Here is a 10,655-nt window from a genome sequence, read left to right on the forward strand (position 1 = left end):
ACCATCACAAGTTCCCCTAGCAGAGAGAAATCAGTGCGTGTGGTTTGCAGGGGGTGAGGACTTGGTCTTTGTCTCCACAAGTAAACGGAGCAGTGACAGAGCCTATGTGTAATTTTGCAGTGAGTAGTGGCAACTTGCAGTCTCATTCTTGGTGTCCCTTTACTCTAGGGACACCAAAATTATATGCAGGATAGGACTTAACTAGGACTTGCCTGGATTCTCTCTGTCTTTTGTTGTTCTGTCTCACATCTTAATTACCAAGCTGATAATTTTATTCATCTTTATGAATCTCTCGTCTTTCATTCCATAACCCTGGTCAACTTGGGTGGGAAACTCTCTTGACCCAAGGGGGAGTCCCCTAACGCAGCTGGCAGAAGGTAATCAGACCTGTAACTATCTGTCACCTGTAGTGAGGTTCAGTCAGATAGTGATACATGTCACAGGAAAAGCTGTTAGTGATTGTTTTTTATTTTATTCCTGATGGAGAAAATAAGAGGGACAGAGTACTGACTCGCTGATTAGGCCGTAATGAAGTGGACGGTTTGTCCCTCCTTACAGGACTGCTGTGAGCACCAGGATGAATCTCAGTGTAAAAACAGGCAGAACTCAGCTCCCTGTGAACAACCTACTGTCATAAGAGTGCATTTTCCCTCAACTGCCCCTCCTTGGGACAGGTGTCTGATAAATACAAAGGTAGCTTCACTCTCTGGGATTATTTACCATTCGCATTCTAAACTCCTTATGTTCTGATACGCATACATGAAGGCACCGCTTTTAGAGGACACTTGGGTAACCAAGATTCAACTGTGTCAACTCCTAGAACCCTTGATAGCAGAGATCTTAGGACATGCCAGATCAGTTGCTTTTTGCCATCTGCAATAAATTCTAGGGTGTTAACACCTTATCCGGCATCCCTAGTACCATAGACCAAATCTTCATCTTCATGCACTCCCATCCCTCTCCTTGACTTGTGAGATGATGATTTCCAAAGAGAAGTGAATTTAATGGTAACCACTACAGATCCTATCTTATGATAATGGATACTTTACTGCAATTTCATCCAGAGCCTGGTGACATTATGAGAGTTTTACAGATGTTTAAAAAAACTTGGATTATGCCCAGAGAATAGATTTTCACTTAAGTATTTGAAAACCTTGTGTGATGAGGCCTTTTAGAAAGACGACTGTCTTTAATGTGAAATTATTTACCTGCTAGGGAGTTGGCCACAAATATGTAATAGTAGTTTACTATGAATTCTATGTAATAGCTAATCAGCTTTTGTAAAACAGCACTGCTTCTTGAAAAATGAGTACTGATGCACTGATTTATGTAACTAGGGATTTGTCCACTTTAGATTTCTTGAGTAATGTCTATAGGAACATTACTAGAATCTTGATATATGTGCTTCCATGTGACTTTTTCCAGTGTTTTGAGAAGTCTTTCCGATTAAATCTAAGTCTGATCTGTGGTTGAGAGTAAATGCATAGACTCTCAACACTGCCACTTGTTACCGGATGAAGAAACAAAACATTCAAAGAACACACAAGACAGACAGGCTACGAACTTTCATTATGTCCTTTAACTGTCAAGTTGTACAGGGTAAACGGATTTCTGCCAAGATGTTGATAGAGCATTTCATCCACATGCTGACTGGTCTTCTACAAGTTGTATTAATCAATTGTCACTGAAAACTGGTGTCTTAAGACCTATGAAAAAATACCAGGCTGAGATTATCCCCCTCTAGCTCTTCATCTTCTAGCCATCATGGAAATGAGGACCATGGTTAAGACAACGGTTCCAGCAATTCCACCAACTGTCATTCCCAGGATGTTCCCATGGACCTGCCACAACTGACATCTCTCACCAATAAAGAAAAAGGCTTGTCCTGATGGGCACCTGGGAAAATAAAGTTCAGATTCACATGAACCAGGAGGTTTGTCCTGCCCTATAGGTCCTACACTCAGTATCCTAGATGGGCAGTTTCCATTAAAGGGGTTCACATCCACAGCATCCACACAACATCCCCAACTTGTTCGGAGGCTATTTACATCCCCTAGATGCACCACAGAACCTTCACATAAGCCTCCCCTTATGGCTGCTAGTAGAAACTGGTCACTGAGGAAGTGTTTTGTTACAACTGTTCCTTGAAAACCTTAGTGGCTCAGACCTCTGAGGCTCTGAATATTTATTAATCTGCGTCATTTGGTTCAGAATAAAATCAAGGCAAGCGGGGAAGAGGTCTATGGTACCTGCAGTTTGCTCTCCCTTTCACATTCACACAGACTCCATCATTCTGGCAAGGGTTTGGGTCACATGGGTCTTGCAGATAAGGCAGTAGGTCTTGAACAGGCTCCATATCCTGGGCTGCTCTCTTCTGCCTTTCAAGAATGAGGCCTTCCGTGGAGTCAGATTGTTTAGGTTCAACAGGAACTTCAGTGTGATTGAGGTAAGTTATATCTTTTAAAAAAGGAAAGAGAGGAGAAAGACATCAGGTAACAGTGAACAACGCTCTATGTAGTGTTCTTCATCCCAGGGCCTCTCAGGGTGCTTTGTGGACCAGAGTGTACTCGTTCTCCATTTGCCCTTTACACAGTTCTTGCCCACATCACAGCATGTTCTGCATATTTAAAGAACAAGATGGAAAATACTACTCAAAAGATGGTAACTAGTGAGGTAAACCAGCGGTATTCTGAACTTTGAAAAAATATGCCAAACATGGCTGTTGTTTGAAAATAAACACCACGAGAAAGATCTTTTAGTATATTCAACACTTAGAAATGGACATAGCTGCTGGTTAGGGTGCTTAAATGTATCTAAGAAGTCAACCTTCAGCAAATCATTGCCATTTAGATTCCTCTGAACTCACAATCACTTTAGTCGACATTGCCCACCTGAAGCTAAGACATGGAAATGCTTTTAAAAGATGATCCCCATTAGAAGAGAAGATGACTCAGAGAGAGATGGCAATAATTACTTGAATGTATGCAAACAGATAGAAAGGATCACCCATTCGTTGTTGTAAGGAGAAACAGGAAATGGGTTTTTACCGTGAAATTCTGCAAAAATAATCAGGTCATCATTTTTCAGGAAGTTTCTCCGTCTCAGCTGGTTGTGGGATATGAAGGTCGTCCACCCCCAGGATACACTTCTATAGCAATTGCATGAGGCATCAAAGTCTCCAGCAATTGACGGTTTGTCCCATATTAAGGTTCCGTTATCTGCGAAGAGAATATGAGTGGCAAAAAAGAACCACAAAGTTCTGCAGGTGGAAATATGACGTGACTTTTTTCTGCATTTCAGTGTTAAACAGGATCTATGCTGTAAAACCGAGTTCAGAGCTGACATGCCCAATCAAATCACAGAGGACTGACAATTCATGGGTGCCAGCAGATCCTTAGTCTTCATGAGAACTCTTAGTTCATGTGAGGGCATTGCAACCCCACAACTCCCCTTTTGCAGAAGACTAATCAAACACAGGTTACCTCCTTGTTGTCACCAGCTCAGAGCTCTCCTCCTTCCTCATCAGTTTTTAAGTACCTATGGTTTAGAGTCTAGCAGATTGTGTTCATTGCTATGGTTCTGTTAAACATATTCATACCCAAGGTTTAAAACCTCCTTCTTCAGCTGGAAGAAGTGAAGAGGGATGGAGATTCACCTTTAGTATTTTACTCTCCCAAACCAAATACTGTCCTGTGGTTCTTATTTCTTTGAATTAACACATCTATGGGAATTACAGTGCTACATGTTATATAGAGCTGGAGTTAAAAAGTAGCCCCTGTGTAAAAGACTTCATGAGCTGCTGCAGCCAAGCAAGACAGGCTTCAGATGCTGCAGACTGACCTGGGAGAGATGTTTTCAGGTTTTTTTTTCTCTTAAACACAGCTGCAGTGTGAACTCTGTGCACCCAGACCATGTATGTTCAAGTTAAAATGCAGTTTTAACTTAAATTATTGTTGATTTAGCAATGAAATACAGCACCCTGCTGGCATTGCACCATCCTATGGTGACTTACCACCTGTCATGATGGCAAACTACAGGTAGAATGGGAATTGCCAGCTCTTGGGAGAACTCTGCGTTTAGAGCCAAACTCAGATACCCCAGGGATTCTTCATAACGACACCAACCTTCTATGCATCACTTTTCACACTAGGTGGTCTTCCACAGAGAGGAATTCTGAGTCATACATAAGAAAGTGTCCCAAATTGGGAAATGCAACCAAAGCGGGCCAGCTCTGAGTCCTACACTCAGTTCTCTGTTTCAGATTGCTTGGCTTTCAGTTTCGTCATTCCTCCAGGCAGGCCACAACTCACCTGAGTTAACATGGTCTTTGCTTGTGGTGAAGCTTTTGCTTGAGGACATCCTTTTAATGATGTCAGGGTCCTGGTCCAGCACTGTAAGTATAGCTTGGCGGTTCAGAGCTGGCCACTCCAGAACACCATCGTTCTCTCCACTGCACAAGTGAAAGGCAATGCGAGTGTAGCCACTGATTGCAGAGTGGGGATGCAAACTTATGCCAAAACCATAACCCTCAGGGCTATAAAACCGGGGGCTTCGAATAACATTACTTGATGAGTTTTCAAGGATTTGGCTGAAATTCCGAATGATCCACACAGCTGTGGGACAGGGGGTCTCTGTCAGTGTGACATCATCGACAGCAATCCCACCAGAAGAAGAGGTGGTGTTGCCCTTTAGTCCTTGGAAGAGGTAACGGAACTTCTTCTGTGCGTTGAAGGTTACGTGGGCAAGTTTCCAGTTATGGTCATTATCCGCTTTGGTAAAAGGAAAGCAAACATTGCTATCAGCATGATTAGCGATGTTATACCGCAGATTATTCCTAACCATCCATTCCAGCTGCATTTTTAGACAACTGGACCTTTCTCAGAGTCCTGAAGGTTAGAGACATTAAGCTGGTGTTATGACTATAATATAGTGACACTAACTTATTGTGTAAGTACTTTGGACTTACATTGTATTAGGAACTCTTCACACATTAGTGAATGACAAGCTCTAGTGTAAAGGGCAAGAGATAAGGGCCATGACATAACAAGTGGATGGGAGTCAACGACCCAGTGTGTTAGAATTAACTGTTACTGCCACTTTTTCAAGGATTTATCCTTCCCTTCAAACTGCTGCAGCTTGATTTAGGCAGGTTATCACAGGTCTTGGGTTTTGACAGATAAATACATAGTGCCACAGTGGCTGAATTTGTCCTATTTAGCAAAATCACCCAAAGTGGGAACTCAGTTCACATTTGCAAATACAAAAACAAATACGTTTTTCTATTTTCAACCATATAAAAATCAGGCTGGGATTCTTACCGACTGCAGATGAGCGCAGGTGTTTACACCTGGACAGCTCACTCAGGATCATAGACTAGTGGAGATCTAGTCAATTGATCTCCAGCAGTTTGAGGTCCTTCTCAGCCACTGAGGGTAACATAACATTATTAGGAACGTTGTGACTTCTGTTGTGCAGCACTGAAATTACATTATTACAACCCACAGTTTCACTGCTAAATGTCTCATGTAATACCAAAACCCTTAGCCAGATCGCAAGATATTCTGGTAGCTTTGGGAAAATATTTTGATTTCTGAACCAACCCTCATATTCCCAGAATTACCTTGAAAGGTTTGAATTTTCCTCATCTTGCGAATATTCCCTGTGCCATCATCCTCTTTAAGCCAGATGATCAGCTTGTCAGAAAGGCTTCCTGTGGTCTTATAGAAGAACTGGAGGCACTGCTGAGTTCTCTTTGGATAAAGGATTCGGGACTCCAGGACCGCCACCTCATCTGTCTTGCCAGAGCTGGTGTCGAAGTACATGACATAGCCAGCGTCTGTGAAGAAAGTGTAGAGTGTCACTGTCTCTTCCCGGATGTCCTGCTTGCTGCGCGGTGTAGAGCCGTCGTTTCAACCCCACCCTTTCAGTAGGCCTAAATGTAGCACTCAGTGTGAATAGCGGAGGAAACGGTATGTGATAACCACCCAGGACAGACCAGCGTCAGAACAGGAGCAGCAGTTTAGTGTGTATATGGAACTCATAGCTAGCAGCTTAGGTCAGTTCTGCATTAGCTGGTCTAGTTGGAAGTTGGATGCCTCAGGAACGTCACAGACATGAGACAGAGGATTCAGTGGTAATTGCAAGTAACTAGTAGATACATTTTTTTGCTTGACTGATACTGAAGATAACTTAAAGATGAGATCTTAGAGATCGTACACTACATTACCTTGTAAAGAGTAAGATAACTTCTTATCAGTGATAAAGATAATAAAAAAGGGTTGGACATGAAATTAGCATTCACCTGACCTTGAACATAAAGAAGCTCTTTTTTACAGCTCGCCCCAAAGACATTTCAAAACTCAGCTTCTGATTTGGGGTAAATTATTTAAGAATTCCTGCCCCCCTACTTTAATTTCCCACTAACATTTGCTGAAGTGTCTACTTTTATCCTTATGTTTGCAAGGGATTCACAATTTGCACGTATATCTTATCTTGCAGTCATGAACTTGTCACACCTTATCTGTACTGTGTTGTTTTTCAGTTATTCATTATAGTCTATGATTAAATAAACAAGTGAAATTCTTCAGCTATTGTGTGAAAGCTTCATCTGCTGGGGGCTGGGTTCCTTGGACTCCTGTTCAACCTGACATCTCGGACATCATCAGTTAAACCTGCAGCTGCATAAATGCAGTACAGCCCCTGAATAGTCAGTGCAGCTATCTGAGCTGTTTGAGCTGTTTATCGTGTTCACTCTAACTATATCAGGGGAATATTCTCCGTTACCTCCATATGGTAGCAATGCTTTGACCTCACACAATCACAGAATCATTTTTGTTGGAAGAGACCTTTAAGATGGAGTCAAACCGTTCACCCTGCACTGCCAGGGTCACTAAACCATGTCCCTCAGCACCACATCCACACGTCTGTTAAACACTTCCAGGGATGGGGACTCCACCACCTCCCTGGGCAGCCTGTTCCAATGCTTCACAACCCTCTCTGTCAAGAAATTTTTCCTAATGTCCAACCTAAACCTCTCCTGGTGTAATTTGAGACTGTTCCCTCTCATCCTGTCACTTGTTGCTTGGGAGAAGAGATCAACCCCAACCTCACTACAACCTCCCCTCAGGTAGTTGTAGAGAGCGATAAGGTCTTCCTTCAGCCTCCTTTTTTCCAGGCTGAACAACCCCAGTTCCCTCAGCCGCTCCCCATAAGACTTGCTCTCCAGACCCTTCACCACCTTCGTTGCCCTTCTCTGGACATGCTCCAGCACCTCCACGTCCTTCTTGTAGTGAGGGCAACATTCACCATCTATGGCAGTTAAAATCTGGCCTTAGCAGACTTCAGCATGGGAATACAATGATCAAATCCAGAGCCAGGCTGTCAGCTCCTCTCTAAATGTCAGGCTGTACTTTCTCTCTTTCAGTTTAACCAGTAACAAGTCAAAAACCCCAGATGTCAAACCTCTTTGGCCAAAATACAATCCACCTGTGTTAGAAACATAAAATTTGTACCCATTGAGATGACTGCAGAACCAGTTCTCCAAAAATGTCTGAATTCCTGGTGGAGTCAATGACCCTTTGAAGGCGCCCAGAAGGTGAGGCACTCCCTACTCATGCAACGCATTTAGACACTCTGGCGATCCTTAGAGGCACTTACCCCTCTCCGTTAACTCCTCAGATTACATTGATACTTATTTTGCACTGAGTCACTAGATGCTAAATAAGTGCAAGTCAAGTGCTTACTTCAGACAGTTTGCATTTTACCTGATAGCCTCAAACAGCTCAGCTGAATTATTTTTCAGTTACAATTATACTACATGGGGGGAAAAAAAGGAGAGAAAGAATTTAAAAAGTCAGATGAGGGTTAGGAGCATGTAATTCTCTAAGCTGTCAGATGGTTTTCTTGAGTTGTGCTGCATTCTCAGACCTGATCAACAACAGCATCATACAAGGTTGAGCACCTGTTCTTTCCAGCGGGTGGGTTGCATTAAGAGAAATAGTCTACTCCCAAGAGTGCGGCTGAATGTGCTTTAGGCCAGGATTCCTTCACTCTGTACTTAGGTACACAGAAGTAAAAGGTTTGGGAATTCTGTCTAAATAATGACAAATTGGGCCCTTGCTTTTCAGAGCTGCCTATCGGGCAGTACCCTGCGACTGTGGCTGACTCTACCCTCTTTGAGATCTTCGTCCTTTGAAAAATGGCAAAATTACCACATGAAAAAGAAAGTTACCCCTAAACTCCTATAATAAAATACTTTACAACTTTCTTCTACCTCCAGAACCAGCACTCCTCAAGCTTAACTTATCGTTCGCTCTGTAAAAAAAACATTTATGAGTGGTTATGAGTGCAGCTTCATTCTTATCATGGGGTAACATAACTCCTACTCAGACTTTGGAAGTTGCTGGAAATCCTTTTCCAGGTTACACTTAAAAGGCCTCTAGTAAAGATTGTTCTTTGTCCTCTTTTATCTTGCTGGTACAGAGAACATTCCACTATGCTGAAAAAGCTTAATGAGAGCTGGAGCGCTACCATAAACTCACACCCACAGGGTCAAGATACATGAAAAGAGAAATGGGCTTTTTGCTCAGCTAGAATCATCACAACTCAGACGTTTGCTAGGTAGTGCCTTAAACATGGCCATTTAATCCTGTGTTTTCAGAGCAGCCAGTGCTGTGTTTTCTCAAGGGTTGTCCACAACGACTGGTTCAGAGATGTTGTTACAGATGCTGTATCTAAAGCATGCAGACCAGAACAGACATGCACAAGGGACCATTACTGCAGCTAAACCCTTTTCCATAGGAAAGTGTTCTTCACTTTACCTCTACAGCGCCCAGAAAGTGTGTGGTCTTCCTGCCCTATAGCACTGCTCTGTTGATGGACCCAGTCTAGGTCATCTCTGGTGCCCTGAATCATGCCGCAGATATTTTCAAGCTCAAAAGAACACTGGTCCAAAAAAGTGTGAGTCGAAGCTGAAAGAAAATGCACACATGGTTACCTCCAAAGCAGTATCTCATTAAAATTTCTGCTCTAATTTTGGTGGGTTTTGTTTACACTAGTATAGATACCACTTAGAGAAGACAACCAACGGCAGATGTGAGCCCAAAGGCTAAAAAGAGCTAATGTTTTATTCCTGGAGGGATTCCCTGCATAAAGATAACAACATTCGACCACTTTTCAGAAGGCTGACAGACTCCCACATGGCAGCTGAAACACTGTGACTGATGGTGGCTCTTTTCTGTGCCTGCTTGTAAGCCTTGGAGAGACAAGTCACTTTGTGAGCAGTGGTGCTGATGTATTTAACCATTGGCTGGAGGTGATTGTTCTTCATGGCTCACTTCTCTGCTTGATGAGCATGAACACTGTTCCTCCACTGCAAGCAAAGTCCACCCAGTTACTCAGGCCAGTTCAACTGAGTTTGCCTGCGAGCTGATGCTTCTCTTGACAGATCCACGGGGACAGTAACTTCTCACTCACAATCACATGTGCTGATAACATCTTCAACCAGTTTAGCAAACAACTGGACAGTGTCGGACTCTAGACTCAGACAATCTCAGGTACAAAATAATCTATTGAAGACCAAATGTCAGTAAAAGAGGACAAAGTGCAGTTGCATTCACCTCGCAAAAGCACAGTGAAGCTGCCCACACACCATTAGAACGCAACTATGAATGAACTCCTAGGAATAATATGGAAGAAAAGATGTGAATGGATTGACTTGCATCAATTAATCGATCTTTTACAAAATGACAGCTAGCATAGCCAAAGAGAAGGGTGAAGAGGGAACAGAAGTTTGGGTCTCTGCACCACAGGTCCTCTCGCATACTTCCTGGGGAGCATCTAAGAATAGGTTTCGTGGTTTTAGAGGCATAAGGTAAGTGAACCAGCCAGGATCAAGTATAACAAAGAAACAGTTTGCCGTGGTTAAATTATGACTTACTGCAGTTATACATGCGATTCAGTCTTTCCAAGTCAATGGCGCTGAGGTCTAGACGTTGTCCAAGTATGTCGTCAAATGCTGGTATCTTGGCAGTGATTGTGGGGATGCTTTCATTTTTGTTAAATGAAAATGGTGCATAGTGCATCACCGATTCGTAGTCATAGGGGGTGTTCAGATCAGTGATGAGGCTGTCATCATACTTCAGAAAATTGTGCTCTTTGCCTGGTAAAAGAATAGAAAAGCTTCATTTTTAGAGAAATTGGAAAGGAAATGGCTTTAGCATGGCCCTGTGGATAAGTTTTCTGAGGCAGAATTCATATACCCAAAAGCAATTACTTTACAATAAAATATTCAAATTTAGCAACATTTTTTTATGAAGTAATTTGGACAACAAAGCTGTGTCTTTAGATTGCAGTTTTGCAATCTCACATGTGGCTTTATAGAGTTCAAAATCAAATATCAATGAGCTGTAAAGAATAGGATACGTAGGAGGTCAGATTAGATGGTCTGATAATCCTGAAGGATTAAATTTAAGGATTAATGTACTCCACTCCAGAGCTTGTCAATATTGAGGAAAATGCTTCCCTGGATATTAGATCATACATGGACAAGAGGAGGCCCTGGAGCCCTTCACTCATAAAGGGGACAGGTATGACAGTCCTGGAGTGCCTCCAGGTTCTGTTCCTTTTTGAAGCAAAGAATATATTAGGAATTCGGG

At 42.5% G+C, this 10,655-nt stretch overlaps 1 protein-coding gene across 1 annotated transcript; it reads right to left on the bottom strand.

The window, feature by feature from the left end:
- Positions 1–1,748: 1,748 nt before the first annotated feature.
- MEP1A (meprin A, alpha (PABA peptide hydrolase)) lies at positions 1,749–10,179 on the bottom strand (the record flags this gene model as incomplete). The annotated part of the gene is made up of 7 exons (XM_010140029.1): positions 1,749–1,896; positions 2,250–2,457; positions 3,048–3,218; positions 4,311–4,769; positions 5,621–5,836; positions 8,820–8,969; positions 9,938–10,179. Coding segments are annotated over 7 exons (1,594 nt in total), but the record flags the coding sequence as incomplete, so codon positions are not given.
- Positions 10,180–10,655: the final 476 nt, after the last annotated feature.

This window comes from Buceros rhinoceros, unplaced genomic scaffold, assembly GCF_000710305.1.
Source record: "Buceros rhinoceros silvestris isolate BGI_N320 unplaced genomic scaffold, ASM71030v1 scaffold46487, whole genome shotgun sequence".
Taxonomy (NCBI): Eukaryota; Metazoa; Chordata; class Aves; order Bucerotiformes; family Bucerotidae; genus Buceros; species Buceros rhinoceros.